Source organism: Podarcis bocagei (genome assembly GCF_964188305.1).
Source record: "Podarcis bocagei genome assembly, chromosome: 8".
NCBI lineage: Eukaryota > Metazoa > Chordata > Lepidosauria > Squamata > Lacertidae > Podarcis > Podarcis bocagei.
The window spans coordinates 89,897,396-89,913,874 of NC_138133.1; the positions used below are offsets into that span (position 1 = coordinate 89,897,396).

Consider the following 16,479-nt stretch of genomic DNA (forward strand, 5'->3'; position numbering starts at 1 on the left):
GGACTAATTGTCCTTTGTTCTTTTTTCTCTTGCTGTCTGATGCTAGAGAGAGAGGGAGCCATGCTGCAGTGCTCCGTGTGCGTTTATATGTAAATAAAGTAGATTAGCCAAAATGCTGAGTTGCAGAGGTCTGTTACGCAAGATACGCAGACTCTGCAGACCCCTAAGTGTGCCGGTGTCGGTTGGCATTGGTCGCTGTGATGTTTGGGCAGAAGAAAGCTTTTGAAGCTCCCAAACGAAAGACCAGGAGGGAGAGAACATGCCAGTCAGGCATGTGTCTCTGCCAGGGTCCTACTCGAGTGTAGGCTGAACTCCTGACACTACATTCTGGCATAGTAAAGCAGCTTAGGTGTGAAATGTTGTTGCAGAAAACCCCACGCTACTCACTGCCTTATTTTCGTCCCTGGATGCGGGCAGCCGTTTCTCTGCTCCCAGCCGAACTTTCTTGGCCAAGGGCTCTTCTCTGAAATGCAAGCAAAGCAGAGGCAATGGTTAAACCGGCCTGCCTTAGCTGAGACTCCTACGTTGCAGTGGGTTGGACTGGATGACCCTCAGGGTCCCTTCCTACACTGCAATTCTATGATTCTGTGCTGCATCTCCCAGTGAGGGTCTTGCTGGGCAGGCAACCCCTTCAACATACCCGAAAGCTCTTCCACCACGATGTTCCTACCAGAGTGGAATGGCAGACCAAGTTGATGGACTATGCAGAGATGGCAAAAACGACCGGGGAAATCAGAAATCGGGAAGGTCAAAACTTCAGCAAAGAATGGGCGGGATTTTTATGATATTTGGGAAACCACTGTAAACAACTGAACTCTTTAGGAGGACTTAAATAACACTTATAATGTAATAAAGACTTCGGATATAACGGATAATCCAATAATTGGATAAAAATATGCAGCAGAAAAGGAAAAGTACGGAACCCATGGAGAGGTGCAGGGAAATCTAATGATTCGAGAGAATCTTGTGTATTTGTTTTATTTGTGATTTTGAACGTAAACATTAATGGGAAAAAACAAATAAAAAATTAATAACAACAACAAAAGGAAGTTAGCATGATGTGGTAAACAGGGCACCAAAGTTTAGAGCATTAGGCTCCAATCCCTGCTCTTATTTATTTTTCCTAAGCACAACAGGTCCAAGCAAGACATCTTTTTAAATCCAAAGCTTGCACTCTCTATTAAGTGATTTCCTCCCCCCCCCCGCCCTTTACCTACATTCGCATAAAGCACTTTTTAAAAAAAAAAAAAGGTGCTGCTCTTTCTAAGTGCTGATATATTTTTCTTGGCGAGGATTGTGTCATCCCCTGTATGCCTCTCTCCCTGAGCTTGCTCCCGAAATCCCTTATGACAACTTTACCTCAGATGAGGAACGCCGTGGCTGTTACCCTCTGTCACAAAATCCATGGCACTCTCCAGGCCTCTGAAAAAAGAGAAAAACCCAGGATTGCCCCCGTTAAGACACGGCACCAGGTGTGTTTCAGTAGCATTACACCAGGGGTCAGCAAACCTTTTCAGCAGGGGGCCGGTCCACTGTCCCTCAGACCTTGTGGAGGGCCAGACTATATTTTGAAGAAAAAAGAATGAATTCCTATGCCCCACAAATAACCCAGAGACACATTTTAAATAAAAGCACACATTCTACTCATGTAAAAACACCAGGCAGGCCCCACAAATAACCCAGAGATGCATTTTAAATAAAAGGACACATGCTGATTCCTGGACCGTCCACGGGCTGGATTTAGAAGGCAATTGGGCTGGATCCGTCCCCTGGGCCTTAGTTTGCCTACCCATGCATTACACAATCTACAGTTCAACAGAAGAAAGGTTTCAAGACAACACACTAATAATAATAATTTATTTACCGGTATACCCCGCCCTCCCCAGCCAGAGCCGGGCTCAGGGCGGCTAACACCAGTAAAATTACAATAAAAACATAATGGGGGGGGGGACAATTTACAATACAGGTTAAAATGCAATTTAAAATACAGTGGTGCCTCGCAAGACAAAAAGAATCCGTTCTGTGATTCTCTTCGTCTAGCGGTTTTTTCGTCTTGCGAAGCAAGCCCATTGACGGATTAGTGGATTAGCACTATTAGCGCTATTAGCGGCTTTTAGCAGCTTATCTGCTGATCGGATCAGCTGATAAGCGGCTTAGCGGCTTAGAAAAAGGGGGGGGGGAAACCCAGCAGGAACTCATAAGACATTGTCGTCTTGCGAAGCAAGTCCATAGGAAATTCTTTTTGCGAAGCACCTCCAAAACGGAAAACTCTTTCGTCTAGCGAGTTTTCCGTCTTGCGAGGCATTCGTCTTGCGGGGCACCACTGTACAGCCTCATTTTAAAAGTAGCCCATAGATCAAAACCATAAGGGGAGGGAAAAAATAAGGGTCAGATTGAGCCCAAACCAAAGGCCAGGCGGAACAGCTCTGTCTTGCAGGCCCTGTGGAAAGATGTCAAGTCCCCAAAAGATTTCATACCAGGCTAGGGGGGCAGCCTTGGCTAACCTGGTGTCTTCCAGAGGTTTCGGACTACAACTCCCGTGGGAGTTGTAGTACGAAAGCCCTGGAGATTGCCAGGCTGACAAAGGCAGCCCTAGAGCAATTTTGCCACCAGCAAGTCTGGCCCTCGGGATGAGGGAGCGTCAGCCGGGCTGCCCAGATGCCCACATCCCCTTTGGCGATACTTGCCACTGGGGAAGCGTGAAGTGGGACTGACTCCATTTTCTAACAAGGAGCCCTCGCTGGCGGAGTCAGAGCCAGAGTGATGGTGGAAGAAAGGAGAGCACAGTGGTTGCCTAGCAACCGCAGCATCCCTGCCCTTTGGTCCAAGCCGACTTCCAGTCCGCTTCGTTCCGTTCATCTCTCCGTGGAATGGCTGACACGGAGGCCCTTGCGGTCGCTCGGAAGGGACACCTCTGGACCCAGGAAGCAGACCTGTGGGTCAGCCCACAGTTCCCACCCCCTGTCCACCTTTCCAGGCGGAATTCCACACATTTTAAACACATTTCCAGCAGCGTCTTGCTGCATCGCTCTGTTGATTTGAGCGGATGACGTCAATATAGATTGCAGCTATAACAAAGGCGGCATTTTTTCGTCTCCGCCAAGCTAAGCAGTTGGTCCCTTACCTTTCTCGCCCTGATCTGGCCACATTGATCAATGCGACAGTCACCTCCAGACTGGATTATTGCAACTTGCTCTACGTGGGGCTGCCCTTGAGACTGACCCAGAAACTCCAGTGGGTGCAGAATGCTGCGGCGAGACTCCTTACGGGGTCCTCGCCACAGGATCACACTCACCCGGTGCTATACCAGCTGCACTGGCTCCTGGTGGAGTACAGGATCAGGTTCAAGGTGCTGGTTTTACCCTTTAAAGCCCTATATGGGCTAGGACCCTCGTACCTACGGAACTGCCTCTCCTGGTATGTCCCACGGAGGACCTTCCGGTCTTCAAACAAAAATATCTTGGAGATCCCGGGCCACAGGGAGGTTAGGCTGGCCTCAACCAGAGCCAGGGCTTTTTCGGCCGTGGCCCCGATCTGGTGGAACGCTCTGTCACAAGAGACTAGGGCCCTGCGGGACTTGACATCTTTCCACAGGGCCTGCAAGACGGAGCTGTTCCACCAGGCCTTTGGCCAAGGTACAGCCTGACCCCCTCCTTTGGTAATTCTCATAGCACTCCATCTACCCAAATTAATGGTTGCCATTAATTTGACTCTGAATTGATTTTAGAAAGAATTGATTTTAGAATGTATTTCAATTAATAGATTGTGATTTTATGTAAACTGTGTTACTTTTATTGTTGTTAGCCACTCTGAGCCCGGCTTCGGCTGGGGAGGGCAGGATATAAATAAATAAAATAATAATAATAATAATAATAATAATAATAATAATAATAATAATTATTATTATTATTATTATTATTATTATTATGGTGCTCAAAGCAGGCTGCTAGTTTTGCCACCACATAGAAGACACACAGAATGAGTCCCCCTTGCTGAGGCTCTTTAAAAATGGGTCATTAAATACAGGCCTGGCTCTGGAAACCAGAAAAGAGGCTTTCAAAACTGATGGAACCATTTAATTAAAAACTGAAGTTGGATTAATCTGCAATAAATCCCAGACCTTGGGTCTGCTGTCCCCCAGACCAAGCTGCCCCATAACCTTACAGCTGTATCACAAGCGGAATTAAATGCGTTCAGCTTCCTGCCCTATAAAGAGGATTATTGAGAACAGAAGTCCTGCACAAACCACCGAGGAAGGTAATAATAGAATTCAAAACAGAAACAATTAATTGCACTCCCCCCTCAAAAAAAATTCCAATTAAAACTATGTAGTTTAATTAATTCAACAAGAACTAGTGGGCTTGATCCAGTGACAGCAGCTTTTCCACCCTGTGGAACGGCCTCTCGTCAGATGTCAAGGAAATAAACAACTATCCGACTTTTAGAAGACATCTGAAGGCAGCCCTGTTTAGGGAAGTTTTTAATGTTTGATGTTTTATTCTGTTTTTTTAAAAATGTTCTGGTGGGGATGCGGGTGGCGCTGTGGTCTAAACCACTGAGCCTTGGGCTTGCCGATCAGAAGGTCGGCGGTTCAAATCCCCGCGATGGGGTGAGCTCCTGTTGCTCAGTCCCTGCTCCTGCCAACCTAGCAGTTCGAAAGCACGTCAAAGTGCAAGTAGATAAATAGGTACCGCTCCGGCGGGAAGGTAAACGGCGTTTCCGTGTGCTGCTCTGGTTCGACAGAAGCGGCTTAGTCCTGCTGGCCACGTGACCCGGAAGCTGTACACCGGCTCCCTTGGCCAATAAAGCGAGGTGAGCGTCGCAACCCCAGAGTTGGCCATGACTGGACCTAATGGTCAGAGGTCCCTTTACCTTTACCTTTAATGTTCTGGTGAAAGCCGCCCAGAGTGGCTGAGGAAACCCAGCCCGATAGGTAGAAATATTATTATTATTACCATCATCATCGAAGCCTGATTGTCATTTATTCCTCCAGCGACCCCTTGCAGATAATCACGTAGTGTGTAAACGCCCCGGAACAAGCAGAAAATGCCTACTCACTTTGATGAGCTCTCTTCCTCTTCCCAGGGTGTTTTGGATGGGGTGAAGTCAGCATTATCCTAAAATAAAACATTATTATTATTATTATTATTATTATTATTATTATTATTATTATTATTATTTAGATTCACCCTTCATCTGAAGATTCTGATCCCAGGGTTGTTCACAACAGAAAAATACATAATAATAAAGCAAAAACAAACCAATAACTTTTCTCCTACACATTTAAAATCACAGAATATTAATCAACACAACGCCTGGTTTTCACCAATGAAGGTGAAAAGGGAGAGCATTCCACGGACAGGGAGCCATCACAAAAAAGACTCATTCTTGTTCTGCCATCCTCTGAACCTCTCATGGAAGACAACCATTTCAGAACATGCAAAGTTTTGGGGAAAAGGTGTCTGACATAGCAAAGCAAACTTTAGCAACAGCCTCACAGAAGGATTGAAGTGACTTGGGTCCTCATTCATCCATTTTAAAATCAAGTTTCTAGCCCTTTTGATTAGAGATATGTATGGCAGCCCAGCACCCAAATCCAAATGTTCACTGAGAAGTGAACTTGCTTCCAAACATGGGTGAATTTGCAAACCTTAGAAACCCAACACTAGTTGGCAGTATAATTGCACTTCTCTGCTAACATTCAGCTATTTTCCCAGCGTCACATCTCATCTTGGCTAACATACCTGATGACATTTCGGCTTCTTCGACTTCACACTGTTCGCTCCAAATTCCGCTTCCTGCTTTGAGATATCATTTCCAGCAGTTTTCTCCAGCCTGCTTCTTAGCAAAACAAGAGAAGATAAAAACAGGATGGATGGAAAAGTGAGGTTTTGGTATCAAGCCCAGGCCTTGATAACAAAAATGATCTAGGGGTTTTACTTTGGACTACTGCAATGCGCTCTACGTGGGGCTACCTTTGAAGGTGACCCGGAAACTACAACTAATCCAGAATGCGGCAGCTAGACTGGTGACTGGGAGCAGCCGCCAAGACCACATAACACCGGTCTTCAAAGACCTACATTGGCTCCCAGTACGTTTCCAAGGAAAATTCAAAGTGTTGGTGCTGACCTTTAAAGCCCCAAATGGCCTCGGTCCAGTATACCTGAAGGAGCGTCTCCACCCCCAGTTTGTGCATTCCGCACAGCCGCAGGTGGAAGCGCATCATCGCTAGCAGAGAGCATCACCTGTAGGACTTCCGGTCGGTGCCAGCGCTTAATGGCGGTCCTAGCTCCGAGCTCCGGAGAAGGACTGCTTCGCAAGTTCGGGTCTTACCCGCTACGGCAAGCGGGGGACCCCTAAAATCCCAGGCGCTGAAGCCTGAGAACAAGGAGACTCGGTGGGCACCTTCGCGCCCCCCGGTACCGTGAAAGAGCCTTTTTAAAGGCTACGGATCGACATCGGGAGTGAGCGCGGTGCTGAGAGTCGCTACCCAGCCTGCGAAGTGAAGCCGCGTCGCCATAAGCGGAGAGCGCCGATTCCTTCCTGAAAAGAAAATTCGGACTGATTCCCCGTGAGTAAGAACTGAAAAATAACCGGGACTCTTTCAATTTTAAAAATTGGGCTAAAAACGGGGGAGATTTAAACAAAGGAAGTCTGCCTCCCCCCGACTGCATGAAAGCGAAAGCAACGGAGCTCTAAACCTGCATCCGTTTAAATCCGTCCTTTGATCAGCTAAACCGGACATTTAAACCTTTGATCTCCCCTCTAGCAAGCAGGGCAGAGGGGAGGTGAATCTGACCATTAACTGCATGATTTATTTGGAGGAAAAAAACCTCTGCTGTCTCATCTGTTTGAAAGTACGAAACGGTCTGCCTTCTTAGTACACTGAACTGACTTTTCCCTGTGAAGTGATACTTTGATACAAAGTTTCCACACTGCCTGACTATTGCATATTATAAGAAGAAACAGTATAAATTGGGCAACTGTGGCAATTTGAAGTTATAAGTATTTAGTAACATTGACTTTGACTGTGTTAAGCTCTCTTTGTCTTACTTTTTGGACTGTCTCCTTTGTTTTGGTATTTGGAATTTTCGCTCTATGGCCATTTTGATTTGCTCCCTCTAGAGGATAAAGTAAAGTTCGGCACGGCTTAAGACAGTGGAATTTTCCAAGGGAGAACAAATCCCGTGGGAATTGACCTTGACATGAGTGGCCCACAAGAAGAGATAGTCACAAGAGCCAAGATCAAGCAACAACAACAACAACAACAGTTGCAGCTGCAACAGGCAAAGAAAAGAGGCTCAATCTCAGGCGCAACAGCCGGATCAGCAGGAACAACAGGTCAAGACAAAGGAGCAGCCGTTTCTATGGAAGCTGTGACAGAGGCCCTGCTCAAGATAAACCAAACCCTGGAGTCTTTGACAAAACAGACTTCAGAGAACACACAAAAATTAACAGAAATATCAGCAAGATTAAACCAGAATACAGAATCTATAAATAAATTGGTAGAGGAGAACGCCACCACGCGCCAAATTGCCGAGGAGGCCAAAGCCACTGCCGGAGAGACACAGGAGAAGTTAGAGCCGCTTGCCAAGAAGGTCTATGAGCATGAGGCAACTTTGGCCTTGTGGGAGTTACAGAGGAAAGAGAGAAATTTAAAATTAAGACTGATTCCGGAGAATGAAAGAGACAGCCTTGTGGAATACTTGACACGGGAGTTTGCGGAATGCTGGGACCTTGAGGAAGACGAATTCAAAATTACGACTGCCTTCAGATTGGGTAAAAAGCAAGATAGAAAGACACCGAGAGACTGTCTGATTACACTCAGATCCAAGGAGGAAAGAGACAAAATATTAGGATTACACTTTGAAAAGGCCCTGCAAATTGGAAATTCAGCTGTACAGATCTTCAAAGACATCCCAAAATACATTTTGGATTTAAGAAACTTTTACAAGGACTTGGTTCTCTTGCTAAAGAAGAACACTATTCGCTTTAGGTGGGAGTTTCCACAAGGACTGTCATTTGACTACAAGGCAAAGAAAGTGAAAATAAAGACAATTCAAGATAAAGACAAATTTTTGGCAAGATACCAGGAGGATTTACAGAAGGGGACTGTGGACGTACTTGCAGAACAGAGGAGAGCACTGGACATCCTGAATCTCTCGTTTGGACAAAAACCACCACCATCAGAAGAAGAGCAACAACTTGGAGCTGTTGGAGGAGCCTTAAGAAAATAACAAGATGGCTCTGCAATTCCTTAGTTGGAATTGTAATGGGCTCAATGGGCCTTTGAAGAGAAGACAAGTATTTCATATATTGAATAAAGAACAATTGGACTTGATATGCTTACAAGAAACTCACATAACCAGAGCCCACAGGAGATTACTTTCAAATAAAAGGCTAGGACAAGAATTTATTTCATCAGACAAAGTTAAGAAGAGAGGAGTTGTAATATATGTGAAGGAGAAATGGGCTCCAAAAATGATATTCAAAGATGAACAAGGGAGATATCTGGCTGTGGAGATACAAGTACAAGGAGAAAAATTCTTAGTTGTTGGAATTTATGCACCAAATGAAGGCAAATCCGACTTCTTTAAGAGACTTCATGAAACTTTGATGGACTATTTGGATTACAATATGATAATTATGGGAGACATGAATGGCGTGGTCTCCACTAATATGGACAAGGCACAAAGACTTACAGTCACCAAAGAAGGGAGACTCCCTAAGACTTTCTTTGAAATGACTGAAAATATGGACTTGATAGATATTTGGAGAACAAGGAACCCTCTGGAGAGAGAGGGAACCTTTTTCTCCCAAGCAATGATGACCTGGACCAGAATTGACCAAATCTGGGTTACTAGTGGAATGGCCCCAAAGATTAAGAAAGTGGAAATCTGCCCAAAAACTTGCTCCGACCATAACGCCGTGAAGATGGAGATGAAACTCACAATAACTGGTCAATTTAGATGGAGAATGAATGACACCCTCTTTCGAGATAAGGAGATTCTCACGAAGGCCCAAAAGACTCTAAAAGACTATTTTGAAATAAATTTGAGGACCGACGTGGAGAAAAGAGTGATCTGGGACGCAAGTAAAGCGGTGATGAGAGGATTTTTGATTCAACAAAACTCAATAAAGAGGAGAAAACAAAATGAGAAAAAAGAGAAGATTCTGGAAATGATAAAAGAAGGAGAGAGGAAATTAAGAACAAAACCAAAGTCTCAGGACACCTTAAGAGAGATCAAATTATATCAAACACAATATATGGAATTGATGAACCAAGAGATTGAATGGAAGATAAGGCAAATGAAGCAAAAGACTTTTGAATCAGCAAATAAATGTGGTAAACTTTTGGCATGGCAACTGAAGAAAAGGCAGAAACTAAATACAGTTACAAGCCTGGAGGTGGATGGAAAGAATATATCTAAACCCAATGAAATTAGAAATTGCTTTTTAAGTTACTTTAAAAAACTCTACACTCAAGGCCCGCAAAATGAAGAAGATATAGACAAATTCCTTGGAAAATATGGACTACAAAATATCTCTCATCAAAGTAAGATGGACTTGAACCAGAGAATCTCAGAACAAGAGATAGAGGCTGCCATTCAGAATATGCAACTGGGCAAATCTCCGGGACCAGATGGACTGACTTCCAGATACTACAAATCGTTGAAGGAATGGTTGACTCAACCATTAAGAGAAGTTTGTAATGAGATCCTTGAAGGAAAAAGGGCACCTGAATCGTGGAAAGAGGCATATATTTCACTCATACCAAAGTCAGAGACTGAAAAGACCCAACTCAAGAACTACCGCCCAATATCATTGCTCAATGTGGATTACAAAATTTTTGCAGACATTTTGGCAAAAAGACTCAAAAGAGTTTTGATGGAGATGATTCATAAGGACCAAGCAGGCTTTCTCCCTAAAAGACACCTGGCAGATAATGTAAGGAATGTAATAGACATTCTGGAAAAGCTAGAGGTGAATATAAACACTAAAGCAGTATTGATCTTTGTGGACGCGGAGAAAGCCTTTGACAATATTTCTTGGAGTTTTATGAAGAAGAATCTTCATAGGATGGGGGTAGGCCGGGGTTTTGAGAATGGTATGGCTGCAATATACTCTGAACAAAAAGCCAAACTGATTGTAAATAATGTTGTGACTGAGGAGCTTAAGATAGAAAAAGGAACACGACAGGGGTGCCCGATTTCCCCATTACTCTTTATTTCAGTTCTGGAGGTGTTGCTGAATATGATAAGAAATGACCAGCAGGTTAAAGGTGTGCAGGTCGGAGCTAAACATTACAAGTTAAGAGCGTTCGCAGATGACCTAGTATTGACTTTGCAAGAGCCAAACACTAGTACGAAAAAGGTATTAGAAATAATACAACAGTTTGGCCAGGTAGCTGGATTTAAGTTGAACAAGCAAAAAACCAAAGTTTTAGGGAAAAACCTAACAGATATGGAAAAGGAGAAATTTCAAGAGGAAACAGGTTTAACTGTGGTCAAGAAGGTCAAATATCTAGGGGTTTATCTAACATCCAAGAATCAGAATTTGTATAAGGACAATTATGAAAAATGTTGGTCAGAAATTAAAAAAGATTTAGAAATATGGTCAAATTTGAAACTGTCAATGTTAGGCCGAATTGCAGTAATTAAAATGAATGTATTGCCTAGAATGTTATTTTTGTTTCAGACCTTGCAGATTATTGATAAGATGGAATGTTTTAAGAGGTGGCACAAAGATATCTCGAAATTTGTCTGGCAGGGCAAAAAGCCCCGAATTAAATTTAAAATATTGACAGATGCTAAAGAAAGAGGGGGGTTTGCCCTGCCGGACCTAAAATTGTATTATGAGGCAGCAGCTTTTTGCTGGCTCAAAGAATGGATGCTCCTCGAGAATACAGACATCTTGGATCTGGAAGGTTTCAATAACGCTTTTGGTTGGCATGCATATCTTTGGTATGATAAAGTTAACAGTGCCTTCAAAAATCACATTGTCAGAAAAGCATTGTTTAATGTTTGGATAAGATATAAAGATCTATTGGAAAACAAAACCCCTAGATGGGTGTCACCAGTGGAGGCTAAAGCAGTGAAAAAACTCAATATGGAGGTCGGATGGCCGAAGTATTGGGAAATTTTAGAACAGGATGGAGATAAGTTCAAATTACAAAGTCAGGAGAAATTGAAGCATAAAGTGGAAAATTGGTTCCAATATCGTCAAATAATGGAATTTTTTAAACAGGACAGGAAAGTCGGCTTCCAGGTGGAAAAATCAAAATTAGAAACCGAATTGTTAGAACCCAATACTAAGAATTTATCTAGAATGTACAACTTGTTGTTGAAATGGAACACACAGGATGAAACAGTTAAATCGGCTATGATTAAGTGGGCTCAGGATGTTGGACATAACATTATGTCAGCTGACTGGGAATGGTTATGGAACACCGGTATAAAATTTACGGCATGTAATGCCTTAAAGGAAAACATCATGAAAATGGTATACAGGTGGTACATGACCCCAGTCAAGCTGGCAAAAATCTATCATCTGCCCGATAACAAATGTTGGAAGTGTAAAGAGACTGAAGGTACCTTTTATCACCTTTGGTGGACATGCCCGAAGATTAAGGCCTTCTGGGAAATGATCTACAATGAAATGAAAAAGGTACTTAAATGTACTTTTTCTAAAAAACCAGAGGCCTTCCTCTTGGGCATTGTCGGCCAATTGGTGACAAAGAAAGATAGAGCTTTTTTCATGTATGCCACAACAGCAGCAAGAATACTCATCGCAAAGTATTGGAAGACACAAGACCTACCCACTTTGGAAGAATGGCAGATGAAAGTGATGGACTACATGACATTGGCCGAGATGACAGGCAGAATCCGTGACCAACGAAAAGAGACGGTAGAAGAAGAATGGAGAAAATTTAAAAGCTATCTTAAGGACTACTATAAACTTAATGAATGTTAAAATGTCGTAGTTTCCAGAAACAAAGGGGTACAGGGACATAAGGTCAGAGTGTAAGAGAGGACTAAGATGATAGAGATTGGAAAGTAATAATTGGGAGTTGCTAGTTGAACTATGGACATTGGGATGCAGAGAGGGGGGGTATGGGGAAGTCCTAGAAAGGAGGTTTATGAAAATATGTTTGAAACTATACGTGTATGTTCGTTATTTTTAATGTTTGTCTGTTTTTTTTTTTCAAAAATGTTGTAAAACCAATAAAAATTTTATAAAAAAAAAAAAGAGAGCATCACCTGTAGCTGCTGCCTTCCCACACCTCCGTCAGCAAAGCATCCTTAGCATCTCCCATCGTCTGCACAGCTGGCTGTTCCCAATCGGTCATTTTGCAAACTTACATCTGCAAGAAACAAAGGGGGTGGGGAAGGCATGAGATAGAATGAGCCGTCCCTGCTCTCCACCCCACTGCCCTGAAAATGCACTACTCGTTTCACTGAAATATACATTCTTAAAAAAACCAGAAGCATTTTTACTTGGTATTATAGGCCAAGACATTAATAGGCAAAATGATAAATTGTTCTTATATGCAACAACAGCGGCAAGAGTATTGTTAGCCCAGAAATGGAAGCAAGAAGAACTTCCGACGAAAGAAGAATGGCAGACAAAATTAATGGACTGTGGACTATGGACTATGCAGAATTGGACAAAATGACAAGAAGGATTCTAAACTTGCAGGACCAGAGATTTACAGAAGATTGGAAGAAGTATATGAATTATTTGAAGAGCAACGGTGATCAACAAATTACACTAGTAGGACTACAAGGAGTTTTGTAAGGAGAAATATACGAAGTGTTACAAAGTAGAAAAAGATAGAGATATTGGTTATGAGTTTGAAATGTAATAGGGAAAATAAGAAATGCATACTAAGAGATTAGATTGGAAAATTTTCAGAGAGGACTGATGGAAGTCAAAAAAATTGAATAAGATGTTTGATTACTGTTGAAAATGGACTAATAAAATTATATATGATCTGATCACACACTAACAGTGGCTTCGCCCATCATGTGTTGGGAAGATACTTACATTATGAAGTCCCTCAACTTGAGAAATTCCAACCTTTCAGATGTTATTGGCCCTACCATCGCCCAGTCTCAAATGGGATTGGGGGAGAGCCCTGTGACATCGGCAGCTAGCTAAACCAATCACTTTTGCTCTCCCTGCTAAGACACTATGACATAAGACGGCCTGTGATTACACCATTAAGCTATTGTTCCTAGACCTTTGCTGCTTCTTCTTCTAATGCCCCTTTCCCCACACCCCAGAAGAAGAAATCAGGATTATACCCAAAGCTCTAGGGAGCAGCACTTGTTTCCCCTCCTCCTCCCTGCACCCCTCCCAATCTTCCCCAGAGGTTCCCCTACTTTCCAGAGCTGATTTCGAGGGTGCAGTAACTGAAACGAAAAGTTCCTCTGCAAAAGCACAAACCACTTGCCCCAGCAGAAGAGGAACAATGCATATGGTCCTGAATAAATAGCCCTAAACTCTGTTGCTATGACCAGGTCTAAGGCCAGCATGATCTAAATACTTCCTTGTGTATTTAAACCATTCCTGGGCTTCTCTGGTCACCTGTGGCGCAGAAGCATCGCCACCAGGTGACCAGGCACCAAAGAATTATGGACGTTGGTTCTTTCAGGGCAACGAATCGCCAACAGTGCATGGATTGCAGGAAGCACTATTTTTTTATATTAAAAAAATGGCCTTCCAATTCTTCTGGGTGGTTGCGCAAATGCTTAGAATATAGGAATAGCAGAAAATGGCTTCTCAATATCCAATGGTCTGACTCAGTATGAGGCAACTTCCAATGTCCTTTGTTGTTGTTGTTTAGTCGTTTAGTCGTGTCCGACTCTTCGTGACCCCCTGGACCAGAGAACGCCAGGCACTCCTGTCTTCCACTGCCTCCCGCAGTTTGGTCAAACTCATGCTTTGAGAACACTGTCCCACCATCTCGTCCTCCGTCGTCCCCTTCTCCTTGGGCCCTCCATCTTTCCCAACATCAGGGTCTTTTCCAGGGAGTCTTCTCTTCTCATGAGGTGGCCAAAGTCTTGGAGCCTCAGCTTCACGATCTGTCCTTCCAGTGAGCACTCAGGGCTGATTTCCTTCAGAATGGAGAGGTTTGATCTTCTTGCAGTCCATGGGACTCTCAAGAGTCTCCTCCAGCACCAGAATTCAAAAGCATCAATTCTTCGGCGACCAGCCTTCTTTATGGTCCAGCTCTCACTTCCATACATCACTACTGGGAAAACCTTGGCTTTAACTACCTTTGTTGGCAAGGTGATGTCTCTGCTTTTTAAGATGCTGTCTAGGTTTGTCATTGCTTTTCTCCCAAGAAGCAGGCGTCTTTTAATTTCGTGACTGCTGTCACCATCTGCAGTGATCATGGAGCCCAAGAAAGTAAAATCTCTCACTGCCTCCATTTCTTCCCCTTCTATTTGCCAGGAGGTGATGGGACCAGTGGCCATGATCTTTGTTTTTTTGATGTTCAGCTTCAGGCCATATTTTGCACTCTCCTCTTTCACCCTCATTAAAAGGTTCTTTAATTCCTCCTCACTTTCTGCCATCAAGGTTGTATCATCTGCATATCTGAGGTTGTTGATATTTCTTCCAGCAATCTTAATTCCGGCTAGGGATTCATCCAGCCCAGCCTTTCGCATGATGAATTCTGCATATAAGTAAAATAAGCATAATAATAATATTGAATCATAATAAGATCTAAAAACAGAGATTGGGGGGGGGGCAGTAACAGCAACAACCCCACCTGCCCCTAACAATTCCACACTAAACAGTTCCCCAACCCAAGGGTCTGTTCAGCAGCCTCAGCTTTTTAGTAATGGGTCTCTTATAAATAGCTTTAATCTGGATGTACCAATATTACTATTCTTACATGTGAGTATGTGGCCTTTTTAAATATATACTGAATTTTGTTACATTGTGCCCTGATAGCTTTTGTCAACTTGATAATTTTGGGGCTTTATAATGTTATTTAATACTATTTTTTCCACACGTATTAGCTGCCTCGTTAGAACACAGATGTTCAGGTTGATGTATTTTGTAAAAAGTGGTGCACGAGCAACAATAAGGAAACCCGGCTCTCATGTGGCATTTATGTCTTTTTAATGGTTGTGATTGCCAATTTGCCAGGCAGAAATCCAACAGGTGCAGATATACCTGGCTGGACACTACCGGTTGAACTACCGCCTCTTTCGCTCCCCTGGTTTTTGCACTTTCCAAGGAGAGCCCGGGCACTATGTTGCAAGTAGCTCGCGCCCCATCCAGACTTGATCCTATGCAGTAGGCACGTCTTATTCGGAAGCGCACTCCGTTGAGGTCTGGTTGTTGTTTAGTCATTTAGTTGTGTCCGACTCTTCGTGACCCCATGGACCAGAGCACATCAGGCACTCCTGTCTTCCACTGCCTCCTGCAGTTTGGTCAAATGCATGTTGGTAGCTTCGAGAACACTGTCCCACCATCTCGTCCTCTGTCGTCCCCTTCTCCTTGTGCCCTCCATCTTTCCCAACATCAGGGTCTTTTCCAGGGAGTCCTCTCTTCTCATGAGGTGGCCAAAGTATTGGAGCCTCAGCTTCAGGATCTGTCCTTCCAGTCAGCACTCAGGGCTGATTTCCTGAAGAATGGATAGGTTTGATCTTCCTGCAGCCCATGGGACTCTCAAGAGTCTCCTCCAGCACCATAATTCAAAAGCATCCATTCTTTGGCGATCAGCTTTCTTTATGGTCCAGCTCTCAGTTCCATACATCACTACTGGGAAAACCATAGCTTTAACTATACGGACCTTTGTCGGCAAGGTGATGTCTCTGCTTTTTAAGATGTTGTCTAGGTTTGTCATTGCTATTCTCCCAAGAAGCAGGCGTCTTTTAATTTCGTGACTGCTGTCACCATCTGCAGTGATCATGGAGCCCAAGAAAGTATAATCTCTCACTGCCTCCATTTCTTCCCCTTCTATTTGCCAGGAGGTGATGGGACCAGTGGCCATGATCTTCGTTTTTTTGAATATCGCTGAGGTCTACTCTCGAGCAACTAGGCATGCGGCTGCTGCTTATCCTCAAGAGAGGAGCTTTCAGTAGCCACAACTGTTGCATAAAGACAGGAGCAGGGAAGCACAGCAGGGGACACGCTCTTGATAGTTTTAGCCTCAATCTGGTATGGATTAAGTTTTGCAAGAGGTCATTGCATTCTGGATTAAGTTTGCAAGGGATTATTTACATTAAAAAAAAGAACTCTCCAATTCTGTATTTGAAAGCTTCACGCGCGTAAAATTACAAGAGATTTATTTAAAAAGATCTCTCCAATATAGGATTTAAAAGCTCCACGCGTGTTGATGTACAAGCGATTGTTTGCATTAAGAAAGAAAGAAAAAGACCTCCAATTCCGGATTTTAAAACTCCACGCATGTAAATTTGCAAGAGATTATTTGAAGAAGAAGAAAAGTTTTTAGAGGGC

General features: G+C 43.4%; 1 protein-coding gene and 1 long non-coding RNA gene across 3 annotated transcripts in view; both read right to left on the reverse strand.

The window, feature by feature from the left end:
- Window positions 1–5,868, reverse strand: part of TOP1MT (DNA topoisomerase I mitochondrial) — a 34,962-nt gene extending 29,094 nt beyond the window's left edge. The window contains exons 1-4 of one of the 2 annotated variants that reach the window (XM_081204584.1): window positions 5,745–5,868; window positions 5,059–5,117; window positions 1,360–1,422; window positions 388–463 (exon numbers count right to left, since the gene is read on the reverse strand). In XM_081204584.1, coding sequence (XP_081060710.1) covers window positions 388–463; window positions 1,360–1,406 — 123 coding nt within the window. In that variant the 5' untranslated portion in view covers window positions 1,407–1,422; window positions 5,059–5,117; window positions 5,745–5,868. Of the gene's footprint in view, window positions 1–387; window positions 464–1,359; window positions 1,423–2,687; window positions 2,821–5,058; window positions 5,118–5,744 lie in introns of those variants that run through there. The other variant, XM_081204585.1, reaches the window with a different exon arrangement.
- Window positions 5,869–6,181: 313 nt separating this feature from the next.
- On the reverse strand, window positions 6,182–13,133 carry LOC308593120. Its single transcript, XR_014010747.1, has 3 exons — window positions 13,048–13,133; window positions 12,261–12,364; window positions 6,182–6,245 (listed from the first exon to the last, which is right to left on the reverse strand). It is a non-coding gene; the product is annotated as an uncharacterized lncRNA (long non-coding RNA).
- Between the last annotated feature and the right edge of the window lie 3,346 nt (window positions 13,134–16,479).